Genomic DNA, 17,829 nt, shown 5'->3' with positions numbered 1-17,829 from the left:
AGGTGCGGCCTGCGCAGATGAAATGGTGCTGCTTACGAGGAGGTTTGCTCACCTTCAATGCCTTCTGAGAGCGAGCGCGGGGGATAGCCGATACCTACACCGGGTCTCCGAGGAGGGGATCTCCGCCGCTCCTTCCTCCTCTCCACCGGCCTCATTCCTCCCCCGGGGGCGCCTCACCGCACATGCGCGAGTGAAAACAAAACGGAAACTTTCAAGGCTCGCGTCGTAAGCAGTCTACGGTAAAAGCTCACGCACCCGACCAAATCCCAAGCCGCGCGTCGTAATCTGGCTCTGCCATGCTGTCTCAATGCTGCGCGTGGTGCGCGTGGCCATCTCTTGTCTCCACTCGTTGTCGGCTGAGCCGACGGCTATAGTCTCGCGGCGAGAGCGCGCTTTGCGCTTTCGCCACGGTGAGACCTAAAAAGCATATGAAATATTTTGCACAAGCAGTATGACTCTTTGTCACAATGAGGGCTTACTTTACAACTTTTGGCACAGTAAATCTGAATCCAGTGTGCTGAATTTTCCTCCTCTGACAAGGTAGCATTGGAAAATTCACCATATTAAATGGTCTCTGCCTAAGTGATTAAATCTACCACTGTAATAGCTCACAGAAGAAAGAAATGCAAATGGCAAATCCAGCACTTTCTGCCAGAGGATACCACCAGCAGTTATTGCATGAGACTGGGATTCTTTGACACCTCCCACACTGATCTGTTCTGCTGCTGCTTTATTTAAAAGAGCAGTGGAAGACAGCAGATCGTTCCTTTTTTCTTTCCACAAAGACCCATAGAAACACCTTTTGTCCAATCAAACGTTGTAGAGAGGAATAGCAACAGGTGGGCGGAGCCGGAGTCTTACTCTCAGTATTGGTTCTTAGAGCTCTTTTTCTCGTGATCACATAAGATCTAGCGACACCAATGCTGCCAAGATGATATCAGAAAAGTCTCACATTTCAATACAATAAAAATGATTTAGTTCAACAGATTAAAAACCTGTCTGTCCTCCACCGTCATCGCTCCCAACCTCCACTGACTTTATAGCTAGAGCTGTACAGACCTTGAAACTGGACGCTGCAGTGAAGTGAGTTCCCTTCGCCGCTGCCATCGTGGGCTGCAGACCAGACGAAGGTGGAATAGTCCTTCACGGAGGTGGCATCCACCTGGAAGAGAGGGGGAGGGAGAGATGTAACTCAATAGAGCCAAGGAGGGATGAAGTTTTCCAGCTCTGTGTGGCCAGTGTAAACACTGATGCTCTGACTGAAGGCTCTGGAGCAGGAATTGTTTTTGAAGGCATATACCTAAAAAGAGAACACCCTAGGTGGGATTAACAGTGTTGAAAAATAAAATTAAAATTTGTCTGATGAAAGACCAGCTTTATTGCAAATAATCAATATTTTTCTTAAAGTAGGCGGTTTTCTGAAAAGTAGAACTCTTTGAACGAAAAACCACAACAGGTCTTGCTAATACGCCAGTGGTTAGAAGGAAATAAAGCACTAACTTGAATCCACAGCAGAAAGAAAGGGGCAGAGAAATATAAAACACAGAGCAAGTCTCTTCTTTGGATAACAATGAACGTGTTTCTGCACTACAACTATCCAAAGACAAAAGAGAATGTATCACCAAAATGAAAGTCTATAGTGTTTCTGAAACCTCATACCGATAAGTGTCCTAGAGGATTCAAGCCCTAACCAAGGAGGCTGTATAAAGTACAAAGCCCTTCATTCATCATGTGTCAGAAACGTCCATCCACAAAGGGCTTGGAGACTTCGACTTCTAGCCTACCATGAATTCAGTTCATTTAGTCCAAGACACTTCAGTTCTACACAGAGTCCTTCTCATTGGGCAACTCAAGGGTTTCCCCTCCTCAGGGACTCCTTCCTGTCTGGGCTTCGGAGACTTACACTCTTCTGTGAACTTTTTCTATTGGGGAATCGGAGACTTTCCCTCCATAAGTGATCCTTAATCAGGGGAGCCTAAGAGATGGCCTCTCCTCAGTGACTCCTACTCATTGGAGCCCTGCATGGTTCTATTCCTCCGTGACTCCTATGTAATAGGTCCTCAGAAACTTCCCCCTATCAATGACCACTTTCAACTAAGTCTTCGGAGGCTAATAAAACTCAGTGACTGCTTCACTTTAGGGCCTCAGACTTCCCCCTGTCAAGTATTAAAAAAAACAAATCAACACCCAATTGGCATTCTACCGCCCTTCAAACAAAAGGTTGTAGCCACATTTCAAAACCAAGCATTTTTGATGAGCTGATGAGCAGGTAATGGTTGGCTTATGAGTGAAGCTGATAGCACTGGACTCAAAAGTTATTAAACTAGTAAACTCATGCTTGTAACTATTCAGGTATGAATGTGATACACAACAGTGGCAGATGTCATAACTAAGAGGAAGCTAGTTCCCCAGGCCAACTACTATGATGACTCCAAGTGCTATTATAAAAGATGACTTTGGAAACAAGGAATTATATGCATGAGAGATGTCACCTGCCTGGCAGAATTTGAGCCCAACTAAAGCCTTCCCCGCACTAGATGCCCATGCCCAACATGGAGATGGATATCCTTACCTTGAAGATACCAATCCAGTCGCTGGCAGACCAGGCAATGTTGGGGGGCAGGGTGTAGTGGCACTCCACCTTAGTGTTGGGGATATAGGTACGAGCCACATTCAGGAACACAACCCCTAGCAGGGTCTTGTCAGGTGCCACTGCGCTCACAAAACTCTCCTCCATTGTGTCCAACAAAGAAAAGTCTCTTCTCTACCTATAATGGAAAACAAACAGTGAGTTGCTAAACAGAAGGTAATATCAGTCAATTCAACTAATGAGTGATGCCTATTCCAAAATAAGGTACTAGTTTAATCTCAACATCCATAAAAGAGGGGTAGACCACGTTTGTCCATGAGGGACAGAATTTCAAGGTAAACACTGGCTTTGAAAAGAACTTCAATTTAGAATTAGTTTACTCAAAATGCATCTTTTGTGGATACCCAGAAAATCTGACCAGGCTCTACTGGGTCTCCACTTGACATCTCTTTTGGTGAGGTAGCAACCTCTGTCTCCTCATCATGCAACTTTTATAATGTAACCAGTTCGATCTTTTTATATCATCATCCATCAAACTTTATTTCAGCAAATACTGCCATAAAAGCACAATAATAAACATTTGTGGATATATCAGCATAAAATGGCGTAGTAAAATTTAAAAGCAATTTCATCAGTTACACTCTAGCGTTTAAACACTAGATTACAAGAAGATGGCGTTATAGAGAGAAGCGGCCCCCCTCTAAAGTTTGTCCCTTAAGGACAAGTAGACACAGTCAAACATCTCATGTGGAGTTGATTTTTAGAGGGAAATTCAAAAATATCATCATATATTGTATGAAATGTAAAAATATAAATAAGCTAAAAGAACAGGTTAAAATAAGTAGACATCAATTTTTACCATTTAAAATCGGGAAATTGATCATGAATAAGACAACACCATCTTAGTGCTTTCTCCTAACTTCTCACTAGACATGAGCATTTGCACCACATTGCAAATAAGTATTTTGATATAGCAACAACAATAACCGCGTGCGTGTCATATTTTAATAGTCTATAAACTTCTCTATAATTTCTTATTCCCAAGTTCTAACATAATTGAAGAATCCATTTAGATCTAGCCATGTGGTATACAGAGCAAAAAAAGATCACATGGATCTCTGTCTCTTCTGACTCGTTGCACCCGGGAAATAATAATTTATTAGCACCCACCCAATTGTTAGTGAGCGCATAGAGGGGGAGTGTCCCGTGCTGAAATTGAAGGAAGAGTTTCTTGGCTAAGAGAGGTTGGATCAAATCTAAAGCTGGCTCCAGGCAATAATGTGATTTTACATCCAAAAACCTGGAGGTAAGACTAGAAGAATTAGTCGATTGGTTAATACTAATCAATCTGTATTCTTTCCGGGCAGAGGTTAGTGATTGTTTAGAAGTAGCAGGACATGAGACCTCAGGTGCAGACCACAAGTCAATTCTCCCAATTTTACGAAAAGTGTCCTGAATAAAGGACAACCAGGGGATCTTCCCCGCTGCCAGTGTTGACATAACCGATTTAAGTTCCTCTCTGTAGTCTTTTTATATGTAGAGATACCATTAAGCAGTTGTTTGCCTGTGCTTACGATCAATCACAGTTTAATTACATAGTGTGGACTTGAAATCTCAATAAACATGGTTTACAAAATGTACAATTGTCTGTTAAAAAATTGTACAATTGTCTGTGGTATGGATTTAGAAGTAAGACATGATGTGTGTTCCTGTGATAACATCGGGGGTCAAATGGTGTGTAATTGGCACACCTACTACCTACAGAAATTTGGCATATTACGACTCTGTCTTAACCCCATGTTTTCGTACCTTTACACTATATAATTGCACCTCACATGTGCATTGCATTTTGGGCCCTTTTCCTCAAGTGAAGTTCTAATGGCCCCCAGTTACTTTCTCCCTACAAACGTACTTTGTCCTCTTTCTAGGTCTCAAAGGTATTTGGGCTGATGCTGCTAGCCTTGTATTTTCTCTGAAGATGATAAGCCTGCCTCATAACCTTCCCTGCAGCCAACCACTGGCTGAATGCGAGAGCCACCATTTGTTTGCAGGCAGATTTGACACCTTTACCTCAATGCATTTCTTGAGATCATGATTTTAAGCAGGGCCGGTTGGCCATTCCATCATTTTCCTGGCAGGCAGCTGGCTGAAGGCTGCTTTTGGACCTGGCGGACTTCAATGGCCCACACAGTTCTAGTCAAGGCTTTCTGAGTTTGGGGCTGGTTTAAATACTTTTCCTGGGCTTTCAGTCCTGTCTTAACTTGAAATAGCACCAATGACCGGCTTGTAAGATAGCTCTACGGCCTAGGCCCTAGGCGATTGCCCAGTGAACAGAATGATTCAGTTCTAAGTTCTAGGAGCGCTCACTCCACCTCTTATCCCTCCAATCTTGGTATAGAGAAAACTAGAACTTTTACTCTAGTTTAATGCGTTTGAGACATAGGGCCTGGTTTATATACTGGCAGATGTCCTGTTGTTCCGCCAGGGCATTGGAGAAAATTACTTTGCCTCGGTAGTGGAGGTACCATCCGCCATATGTCGAACTGACTACCAAGCAGGCAATATTGCTTGTTGATAAAACAAACAATGTCAGAACTAATGAGTCTGGCTTGCATTTCAAGTCCTGACAAAAATATTTTTATAACACAAAGCCTACTGAAATGCAAAAACACAAAGGACAATAGCTTCTTGTACACAATGTAGCTACAGGATAAAGAATTTAAGGTGTGATGATTCACTGTACAATTGTCCCTTACGCATTGCAATGTGTACCCTTTATAGAAGGAGAAATAATACAGCCAACAGCATGATGTGAAAGAGAAATACTCCTCTGGGCAGAGCCATTATGTGTATATTTTAAAGAACTGGTAACAATAGATCAACCAGCTGCTCTGTCCAGGCAGACCCAACAATGACTCTTTATACTGATAGGCTGAGTTCCTCTGATCTGCTTTATTAAAACTGAAACTCGTATTACACGTGCCAAATTGTCAAACAAGAGATTACATAATGAACAAGCTTTTGCAAAGCCAGCGGGTCTCACTTGAACCTCTTGGCTTGGCCGTAGCTACTATTTGCTGATGCTGTGCAGTATTAGCGAAAAGTATTTTTTTGTTGATTCTGTGTAGTAAGGTACAAACAAACAAAACAAGCATTTCAATGCAATAGGTTTCACATTTGCGAGTGTTTAAGCTATTGGCATTGAAAGTGACAATGCCTTTTATTTATGTGTTTTTAAAAGGAACACATATATAAAAGGCATTGTTTTTAATGCCAAGAGCTCAAACTCTTGCAAAGGCGAGACCACTATAATATTGGACACGCCCCTTTTTTTAGACGCTGCTGGCATATTCAGGTTACCGTAAGCACACTCTACACCACTTCAATCTACCCCACTCCACACTATTTACCCCACTCCAAGCTAACCCACTCTACTCTACCCAAATCTACCACACCCCAAACTACCCCACTTAACTCTACCATAATCTACACCCCACTCCACTCTACCTCAATCCACTCTAATCCTTTAAAATCAACCCCAATCAACCCGACTCCAATTTAACCCCATTTACCCCAGTACAATCTATTTAACTCTGCTTTACCCCAATTTACCCCTCTCCACCACCCTACTCTACCCGAATCCACAAACTCTACCTCAATCTAGCCCACTCCACTCAACCACACACCAATTGACCCCACACCAGGCTGCCTCACTCAGCTCCACCACAGTCTACCCGACTCTACCACAATCTAACCCAATGTAGTCCGCCCCATTCTACCCCACTCTCCCCCAATCTACTCCACTCCAATCTACCCTAACCTACTTCACTCCATTCAATCCCACTCTATCCTATTCCACTTTACCCTAATCTGCCCCATCCCAATCTGACCCATCCCAATCTACCCCACTCCAATCTACCCCACCCTCCAATCAACCCAAATCTACAAGACGCTACCCCTTTCCAATCTACCCCGTCTCAATCTACACAACTCTGATTCTATCCACCACCATCCCACTCTAGCCTACCGTAATGTACCCCACTCTAACCCACTTTACTCTTACTGGCCTACCCCATTCCACTCAACCTAAATCTACCACACACCAATCAATCCTAGTCTACCCAATCCAGTCTTCCCCAAGCTAACCCACCCCACTCTATCTGATTAAAATCTCCCCATTCTACCCCACTCACTACAATCAACTCAAATCTACCCCAATTTACCCCATTCCAATCTACTCCACCCCAATCCACACTACCCTACCCCACTCTACCGAACACCCGACTCCAGTTTACCTCAATGCAACCCACTCTATTCCAATCCAATCCGCCCGCTTCATTCTACCCCACTCTAATCCACTCCACTCTACCACAATATACCCACTCCACTCTGTCCCAATCAACCCCAGTCTACCTCAATCCACTCTACCCCTTTCAAATCTACCCCAATCAAACCCACTCCAACCCAGTCTATCCCACTCAAATTTACCCCACTCCACTGTACCCTAATGTACCCCTCTCCCCACTCTACTATACCAAAATCCAATATACCCCATTCCATTCTACCCTAATCTACCCTACTCGAATCTACACTCTACTCTACCTTAATCCATCCATTCCAATCTACGGCACACCAATAGACCTGACTCCAATCTGCCCACACACTGCTCCACTACAATCTACCTGGCTTTACCCCAATCTACCCCAAAGTACCTCAACCCAATGTACCCCACCTCACTCTACCCCTATCTACTCCTGTCCAATCTACCTACTCCATTTGACCCCGCTTTACACTCATCTACCCCACTGCAATCTACCCCACCTCACTCTAACTCACTCCACTCTACCCCAATCTACCCCACTCCACACTACCCATTCCAATCTCCCCCACCCACTACAATCAACCCAAATCTACCCCACTCTACCCCATTCTACTCCATTCTAATATACACCACTCTATCTGACTCTACCCACACCACCCCACTCCAGTCTGCCCAAATGTATCCCACTCTACCCAATCCACCCCACTCCAATCCACCCCACTCCAATCTACCCCACTCCAATCTACCCGGATCTACCCCACTCCACTCAAATCTAGCACACCCTAATCTACCACTGTCTACCCCAATCCACTCTATGCCAAAATACCCCACCCTACTCTTCCTCAATCTACCCCACTCCACTCTACCCCATTCCAATCTCCCCGATCTGCTCCACCCACTACAATCAACCCAAATCTACCCCACTCTATCCTACTCTACCCCACACATCCCACTCCAGTCTACCCCAATGTACCCCACTCTATCCCAATCCAATCAATCCCAATCACCCCTCTCCATTCTACCTTAATCTACCACCTCTAACCCATTCCACTCTACCACAGTTTACCCCACTCCAGTCTACCACAATCTACCACACCCCAATCTACCTCAATCCACTTGACCCCTTTCAAATCTACCCCAATCAACCTTACTCCAACCCAATCTGCTCCACTCCTCTACCCCACTCCAATCTACCCCACTCCACTTTACTCCCATGTACCCTCTTCCCCACTCTACTCTACCCAAATCCACAAACTCTACCTCAATCCACCCCACTCCAATCTACCACACGCCAATAGGTCCAACTTCAATCAGCCACACTCCGCTCCACTACAATCTATTCCATTCTACACGACTCTACTTCAAAATCTATCCAAATATATCCCACTCCAGTCTTCCTCACCCCAATCTACCCCACTCTTCCCCACCCCACTCTACCCCAATCTAATCCACTCCAATATACTACACTTTACCCCATTCCACTTTACCCTAATCTACCCCATTGCAATCTACCCTTTACCCTACTCCACTCAACCCCAATCTACCCCACTGCAATCTCCTCCACTGCAATCTACCCCACTGCACTCCACCATAATATAGCCCACCCAATCTACCCAACCCCACTACACTACAATCAAGTCAAATCTGCCTAACTCTATCTTAATCTACAGCATTCCAATCTACCTCACTGCAATCTGCCCCACTTCAGTCTTCCCTAATGAACTCCACTGCAATCTACCACATGCCATTAGGCCCCACTCCAATCTGCAACACTCCGAACTATTACAATCTATTCCAATCTATCCGACTATACCAAAAAATCTATCAAATGTACCCCACTCCAGGCTACCTTCCCAATCTTCCCCACTCTTCCCCACCCTACTCTACCCCAAACTAATCCACTCCAATATACTATACTCTACCCCATTCCACTTTACACTAATCTACCGCATTGCAATCTACCCCACCCCAATCTACCCCACTCCACTCTACCCCAATCTACCCTAATGCAATCTCCTCCACAGCAATCTACCAATCTCCACTCCACCATAAAATAGCTCACCCAATCTACCCCACACAACTACACTACAATCAAGCCACATTTGCCCCACTCTACCGTAATCTACTGCAATCCAATCTACCCCACTACAATCCACCCCACTTCAGTCTTCCCCAATAAACCCCCCTGCAATCTACCCCATTCCAATCTACCACACATTACTGTACCCGACACCAATCTACCCCATCCAACTACAATCAACCCAAATCTACCCCATCTATCCCTACCCTTCCCCAATCTACCCCATTACAAATTATTACACCCTAATATACATCACTTTACCCCACTCCACTCTAACCCATTCTACCACACCTCAATTTACTGCTATTTACCCCATCTACCCCACTACACTCCAATCCACTGTACCACCCTCTACTCTACTCCAATCTACCCCAATCTACTCTACTTCAATCTACCCCACCCTTCTCTTCCCCAGTCTACCCCAATTCACCCCACTCCAGTCTACCCCAATCTATCTCACTCCAATCTACCACACACCAATAAACCCCACTCTAATCTGCCCCACTCCATCAAAACCTACCCCAGTCTACCCCAATCTACCACAACCCACCCCACTCCAATCAACCAAAATCTGCCCCACCCCAATCTACTCCACTCTATTCGAATGTCCTCCACTTCAATGTACCCCACACTCCACTTTACCCCAATCTACCCAACACCATTCTACTCCACTCAACCCCATATCTAGCCCACACTACTCCACCCACTGCAATCTACCTAAACTACCCCACTAAAATGTACTCCATCTTCCCCACTTCAATCTACCCCACTCTACCCTAATCTACCCCACCCAACTCTAAACCCACTCTACCCCAATCGACTCAACCCTAGTCTACCCCAATCTACCCCACTCCAATCTACCCCACTTTAGCCCTCTGCAATCAACCCCACTCTCAACAAATCTACCCAAACGAAACTACTCAACCCCAATCTACTTCACTCTATCCCATTCCACTCTACCGTAATGTACCCCACCCAATATATGCCGATCTACTCCTCTCTAATCCACTCCACCCCCCACTACTCTATCCTAATCTACTCCACTCCACTCCCAATCTACCGCATTCCAATCTACCCAAATCTAATCCAGTCCACTCTACTGCATTCCACCCCACACCAAACTACCCCGCTCAACCCCAATCTACCCCACTGCACTCTACCCCACTCCAATCTATTTTATCTGCCCCTCTCCAATGTACCCCACTCTACCTTAATCTACTCAACCCCAGTCTGCCCCATTCTAACCCAAGGTAAACCAATCTACCCACGTCACCCCACACTGCCCCACACTTTCCTACTCCAATCTACCACACTCTACTCCACCCTAATCTACCCCACCCTACCACAATCTACCCTTCTCCAATCTACCCCACTCTAACCCAATCTACCCCTTTTGATCCAGTCTGTCTCACTTCACTCTGCCCCAATCTATCCCACTCCACTCTACCCCAATTTACCACACACAATCTACACCAATAAACTCCACTTTACCCCAATCTACTCCACCTTACTCTACCCAAATCTAATACACCTCACTATACCCTAATCTGCCACGTTCAACTACTATCTACTCCAATATACTATCATACCCCACCCTAATCTATCCCACTCCACCCTACCCCGATCTACCTCACTCCACTCTACCCCACTACAGTCTACACCAGCACTCTATTCTACCGCAATATACCCCACTCCACCCAACTCCAATCGACCCCAAACTACCCTACTTCAATCTACCCAACTCCACTCTAATCTATACAATTGCAATCTAGCCCACTCCACTCTACCCCATTCTACCCCACCCCTCTACCCCACATCATTCAACTCCAATCAACACCACTTTGCTTCATACCAATTAATCCCACTTTACCTCACTCCAATCTACCTCACTATACCCAACTCCACTCTACCCAATTTACCTCACTCTACTCTACCTCAATCTACCCCATCCCACTCTTCTCCATTCCACTCCAGCCTAATCTATCCCACTTCACTCTACCTCAATCTACCCCACTACATCTACCCCTATCTATCCCACTCCACTCTACGCAACTCCAATCTATTCCACTCCCATCTACCCCACCAAACCCCAGTCCACCTAGCCCTACTCCACTCACTCCACCCCACTTCACTAAACACCACACCACAAACTTGTATCCATGCTGAACAGCAGTCACACTGGTGTACAACATGGTTAAAATGCATTGCCAAAGCCAATAGCTCTAGCATAGGCAAGATTTATTGTCTTTGCCAATGAATGTTTTATTCTGCCCCATCTTAACTTCCACATTTAAGATGCTGGAGGGTGCCGTTAAGTGCTACATTAAACAGCATCACGTTTGCTTCTCCTCCGTACATGCACCTAAACAAAGCATCATCACGACCCGAAAGAGTCTTCCAGCTGAATTGTCAACTATGAAACTAGGGGCCCTGGTCCGGGACAAAACCTTGGTATTAGACCTAATTTGGGATCCGGGGCAATTAATTTTATCTAGTCAAGTCAAGTCAAGTCAAAGATTTATATAGCGCACTACATACCCGTAGGGTCTCAATGCCTGTCTGCTGCTCAGTTACGTCATGACATACTGTCTCGGCCAATGCAAAAGGCATAAACTTTCTCAGAGAACTCAAGGAGGGAAACGGAGCACACTGCCTCTAATCCCAACAGAGTTCACCCCATTGCATTCTGGTAAATGCAGTATGCTCACTTCAAAGTTGCTGTAGGTTTTCACCAAAGTTGTTGGAGGTAATGTGGTTATCTCTAGACATGTGTTTCTTGGTTTAGCCCTTCATAAGTAGAAGTAGTAGAGAGCTGCCCAAGTCTTCACAGGTCACAGTAGCACTCCGCAGAGGTGCATCCCAGGTGAGCTTGTCAGCTCGTTCTCTCAAGGGAGCCTTTTAAACACAAGGGCAAAGGGAGCACATTGCCTCTTATCTCAGCACAGTTTACCCCATTGCATTCTAGTGAGTGCAGCATGCTTTCTTTAAAGTTGCTGTAGCCTTTTGTCAAAGTTGGTGCAGGTAGTGCGGTTATCTCTAGATATGTGTTTCTGAATGGTCTTCTGGGGTTGCTGAAATGCTGCCCTGGTCTTCACAAGTCACATTACCACTTCACGGGCCTAGCAGTGCATCCCTGGTGAGCTCATCAGCTCGTTGACTTAAGGGAGCCTTTTAAACACAAAGGGGAGGGAGCACACTGCCTCTCCTCCCAACACGGTTCACACCATTGCATTCTGGTAAATGTAGTACACTTACTTCAAAGTTATTGTAGCTTTTCACCAAAGTTTGTGCAGGTAGTGTTGTTATATCTAGACATGTGTTTCTGGGTTTAGCCCTTCATCAGTAAAGAGCAGAAGTAGTAGAGAGAAGAGAAAAGTCATCTGGGGTTGCTGAAAAGCTGCCCAAGTCTTGTAAAAGATTTAACAGGGACATGCTGAAAGCTTCCCTAAAAATGCATTCCGCCCATTGCTTACCACTGGCTTTGTGCTTTGTAACTCACATTTGCTTGCTTTCTTTGTTGGTTTTAGGCTGTCCAGCATATCTTTGTCACTCACGTAGAGCATGGCCTGTTAACAACCACTATGACTAAGAAAGTTATCAACACCTCCTTCGAGACAGCAACCTTCCCGGAGAGCTGGAAGCACGCCGAGATCAACGCCTTACTCAAGAAACCCAAGGCGGACCCCAAGGATCTCAAGAACTTCCGGCACATCTCCCTGCTCCCGTTCCCGGCAAAGGTCATCGAGAAGACCGTCAACGAACAACTGACCCGCTACCTCGAGGAGAATAACATCCTGGACCCTTCCCAGTCCGGGTTCCGCAGCAACCACAGCACCGAGACTGCCCTCATCGCCGCCACCGATGACATCAAGTCCCTGCTGGACAACGGAGAAACGGCGGCCCTCATCCTCCTGGACCTGTCAGCCGCCTTCGACACGGTCTGTCACCACACACTATGAACACGCCTCCACAACGCTGGGATCCAAAAGAAGGCCCTGGACTGGACCACCACCTTCCTCTCCGGCAGAACACAGAGCGTCCGCCTTCCCCCCTTCCACTCCGAAGCCACAGAAATCATCTGCGGCGTACCCCAGGGCTCATCTCTCAGCCCAACTCTGTTTAACATCTACATGGCACCGCTTGCCCAAGTCGCCCATCGGCACGACCTCAACATCCTCTCCTACGCCGATGACACCCAGCTGATACTCTCCCTCACCAAGGACCCCCACACCACCAAAACCAACCTTCACAAAGGAATGAAGTCTGTTGCTGAATGGATGAGGAACAGTCGACTGAAGCTGAACTCGGACAAGATGGAGGTCCTCATCCTCTGATCCAACCCTTCGGCCTGGGACGACTCCTGGTGGCCAACCGCACTGGGAACTGCTCCAACACCCACCAACCACGCACGCAACCTAAGGGTCATCCTCGACTTCACCCTTTCCATGACTAAACAGGTAAAAGCTGTCTTCTCCTCCTGCTTCAACACCCTCCGCATGCTCCATAGGATCTACAAGTGGATCCCCACTGAAACGAGAAGAACAGTCACCCAGGCCCTTGTCAGCAGTAGGTTGGACTATGGAAACGCCCTCTACGCAGGAGTCTTGGCCAAACTCATGAGACGGCTCCAACGCATCCAGAACGCCTCTGCACGCTTGATCCTCGACATCCATCATTGCAGCCACATTACACCCCACCTGAGAGACCTGCATTGGCTCCTGGTCTACAGTAGGATAACCTTCAAGCTCCTCACCCACGCACACAAGGCACTCCACAACACAGGACCAACGTACCTTAACAGACGACTCAGCTTCTACACCCCCACCCGCCAGCTCCGCTCCGCCGACCTCACCCTCGCTTCAGTCCCCCGCTTCCGAAGAGCGACCTCAGGCGGCAGATCGTTCTCCCACCTCGCCACAAAGACCTGTAACACCCTCCCCATCCACCTACGGCAGAACCAAAACCTGTTGACCTTCAGAAATCCCCTCAAGACCTGGCTTTTCGAGCAGTAGCAGCATTCCCCACCCCAGCGCCTTGAGACCCTCACGGGTGAGTAGTGCGCTTTACAAATGATATGATTGATTGATGGACTGGCTCCTTACATTCCTCCACCACACTCACTTTCTGAGAACTCTTTTTTATTTTTTATGAGGCAGTCCAGGGGAGTGTTGTCTGACCCAAAAACTAGCTTAGGAAGCAGTAAATGTCCTTGGAAGAGATTTCCTGGCTCCTATCCTTCTGATTGACTGATTCTACTTATCTTTGCCACATTAATCATCAATCTCACATGCCCATGAGGAGCTTGTTTATTTTGGTCATTGCGCTTTATTAATAGCATAATGTATTACTCATTTTATCACTCATGCCATAGGCGCTGGCAGTAGAGGAGGGAGGGTGTTGAACACCTACAAAATAACCATGCTGGAGTTCAGAAGTGATCAAGCAATTAACAGACATTTTAATTTTTTTATTGTTTTCCACATTTGATGTGCATTCATAGACAGAGGTCAAATGTTAGGTTCTGTCTTCTGAGGGAGTATGTGTTTACTTTTCTTTCTCTAATTGCAAACTTAGAGTATTTATTTGTCAATATTGCTGGGTACTTGTCATAGGAAAGGGTGTAGGCTGTTATTTTTTCTAGCACACGACAAAATGTAAATGTCAGTAAATTAACTGTACAATAATTTCAGTATATATCAGAATTTGTAAAGAACAAATAAAGCTAATTTTTTGTAATTCTGAAGTCTGGTGAAAACAAATATTTTAAAACAATCAAAAAAATCAATACGCTATGTGATTCTCATTTTCACACATTATCGTTGTGTGGTGTATAGTTTTATCAGTAAAACTGTATTTCTGTGTAAATGTAATGGTTATTTCAATTCAAAATGTTTTGACTGTAATGGCAGTACGCTACAACACCAAGCATACTCCACCCTACGACACTCCATGACACTCTACAGCACTGCACTTCACTCTACACCACTCTGCTCTATATTACCCTGCTCTACACCACGCCACTCCACTCTACGCCACTCTACGCCACTCTACTTATTTCAATTGTCTGTAATAGCAGTACGCTACCACACCAAGCATACTCGACCCTACGATACTCCATGACACTCTACAGCACTGTACTCCACTCTACACCACTCTGCTCTACGAAACTCTGCTCTACAATATTCTATTCCACCCACACCACTTTACTCCATTCTATGCCACGACACGCTACTCCGCTCTATGGCACTCTGTTCCTCAAAACTCAACCTACGACACTTTACTCCCCTACATGCCACTCTGCTCAACTCAATTCTATGACACTTAACTCTATACCACTCCACGCGACTTTACTCCATTCTATGCCACTCCACTGTACGCGATTCCAATCCACGACACTACTCTACTCTGGCACTCTACTCTATGCCACTCCACTCTGACACTTCATTCTAAAACACTCTACCTCTCTCTACTCCAACCTATGCTACCCTACTCCACAGTACTTTGCTCCATTCTGTGCCACTTCACTGTATGCTAATCCATACCACTTTACTCCATTCTACGCCACACCACTGTATGCACTCTATTACACAACACTTTACTCCACTCTGACATGACACTCCGCTCTGTGACACTACTCCACTCTAAGGCCTTCTATAGCAGCTCGCTCTATGACACTCTACTTCACTCTATGTCACTCCACAGCACTCTATGACGCTTCCCTAAACTACTCCACGCCACTCCAATCTACACTACTTCACTCTACACCAGTAGTGGCAGGTGTATTTACAGAGTGGCGCGAGAGGGAGGGCAAGGGGGGATGGACGGGAGAGGTAAATAAAATTAATTACATAACCACTTATCTGCTGCATTGCCTCCTCGTGCCCCACTCTTCTGCAGGCACAGGGTCCCACAGTGCACTGCAGCAAATCCTGATGCTGCTTTCATGCTGCTGAAAGTAGTGTCAGGCTTGGCCTGAGCATCGATGGTTTGCTCTCCAAGGTAGACTGGGAGCCAGTGCCTGCTCTCTCTAACCTGGCAACACAGCTGGGGTTGGAGAGAGCTTCAGTGCGCATAACGGTTTGGACAGCCTGAGACAGCTGGCCAGACCATCATGCACAATGAATAGCAATGCCCAATACTACTCCTCCAGCCTGTCATCACCCAGGCCCCGCCCCCAAGACTTGGCTCTGAGGGAAAAAAATAAAACGATAATAAACAAGGATTATAGTTTTCTTTTTTTCGCTTGCTGGCAGGTGGGGTGACGTTCCTCTTCCATGAAGAAGGAGCCGCCGCTGCTCCATACCCCTTTACTACATTCTACGCCACTCCACTCCACATAACTCTATGCACTCTGACACTCCAAAACACTCCACTCTGCGCCACTCTGCTCTATGACACTTTATGCCAGTCTGACACTCTACGTTACTCTGCTCCAGTCTACACCACTCCACTCTATTTCACTCTACTCCAGTGTACACCACAACCGTCTACACCATTCTACTCCTCTCCACTCCTCTCTATGCCACTACACTATATGCTACTCTATTCCATGCCTATCAACTCTATGTCACTAACTATTTAGCCATGCTGAACAGCAACCATGCTGGTGTACAACATGACTAATACACATTGGCACAGCCAATAGTTCTCACATAGGCGAGACCTATTGGCTTTGCCAATGCTCATTTTTAGGTATCTTGAAACCAAGGAGAGCGACTCGTAAAGTACGAAAGGGACAGAGCACCAGTAACAACGTAGTTAAAAAGACTTTACCCTTTGGACAAATTTATAAATCAAATCCATACATACCACACTCATACACTTAAAACAACTCCAAAGGCGGTAACATAAACAGGGGACCCTCTCTCAAGATACTTAAAGCCAGGGAAAAGAGAGGAAAGTATAAACACAACAAAAGTAAATTCCCTCATGGCCGATATACTTTATATACTGAAACATGGTTCATGTCATTTTTTATGTCCTTCAAAACACAACAATAACAATTTCTTTGTTTATGTTTATATTTTCAAGAGTTTATCTCTTTTTTTATACATCAAAACTTTTTTATTATTTTTTTAATAAATTGCTCTTTTTGAATTCATTCTATTCTTTCAATCAGTTTAAACAGATATAGCATAAAAACATTTTTTCATCATTTAAATACATTTATAGTTCAACAAATTTTCATATAATACTAATAAATATTAACCTTTTCCATGAAGGAAAAAGTAAGAAGACCCTGGTTCCACAACGCTAATCACACTCACATACTACTCACACATACACTTGCACACTAATCACTTCCAATCAAAATAATCTGTGCATAGGGTGTGCTATCCAGCAGAGAAAAACTCTGTCTAGATGAGGACCACAGAATGTTTTGTGGGATTCCATGCCAGGTCGATGCGCGTTTCGGTGGGTTTTTACCACCTTCCTCAGGACCTCAACAGATATGCTCTTTTCTTTTTGTGTGGAAGCAGGGCATCTGTAATTACAAATACAACTTATTGCATATATACCAAATTACTACAATTGAAGGACAATTTGCTAAATATTACAATATTTTTATAACCAAGATTTCGTTGGAGCTGATGCGCACACAAATGCCATAACTCTGGGACTCACACATTAATTATAAATAGTTACTCGTCAAACGAATGTCTCCAACTTATTATGTATGAGACTATCTTCGTGGAGTGATTCAATCAACACTCATAATCACAAAATAAAGAACTATCACCTTTTCATCCCAAGAGAACACCCGAAAGAAGACAAAAGTTGAAAGCACAATTTTAACCAAAAAAAGAGACAATCATTGGAAATGCCATAGGTCTCGCA

At 45.2% G+C, this 17,829-nt stretch overlaps 1 protein-coding gene across 3 annotated transcripts in view; it reads right to left on the bottom strand.

Annotated features, from left to right (window-relative positions):
• CALCOCO1 (calcium binding and coiled-coil domain 1) overlaps positions 1-17,829 on the bottom strand; it is a 239,259-nt gene that overhangs the window by 169,052 nt on the left and 52,378 nt on the right. For all 3 annotated transcript variants that reach the window (XM_086965206.1, XM_086965221.1, XM_086965212.1), the window contains exons 2-3: positions 2,573-2,768; positions 1,060-1,162 (exon numbers count right to left, since the gene is read on the bottom strand). In XM_086965206.1, coding sequence (XP_086821332.1) covers positions 1,060-1,162; positions 2,573-2,737 — 268 coding nt within the window. In that variant the 5' untranslated portion in view covers positions 2,738-2,768. The remainder of the gene's footprint in view (positions 1-1,059; positions 1,163-2,572; positions 2,769-17,829) is intronic.

The sequence above is a fragment of the Lissotriton vulgaris genome, chromosome 1_1 (genome assembly GCF_964263255.1).
Source record: "Lissotriton vulgaris chromosome 1_1, aLisVul1.2, whole genome shotgun sequence".
In the NCBI taxonomy this organism is placed as follows: Eukaryota; Metazoa; Chordata; class Amphibia; order Caudata; family Salamandridae; genus Lissotriton; species Lissotriton vulgaris.
The sequence above is the reverse complement of the archived record's forward strand: the minus strand, read 5'-3'. Positions and strand labels throughout refer to the sequence as shown.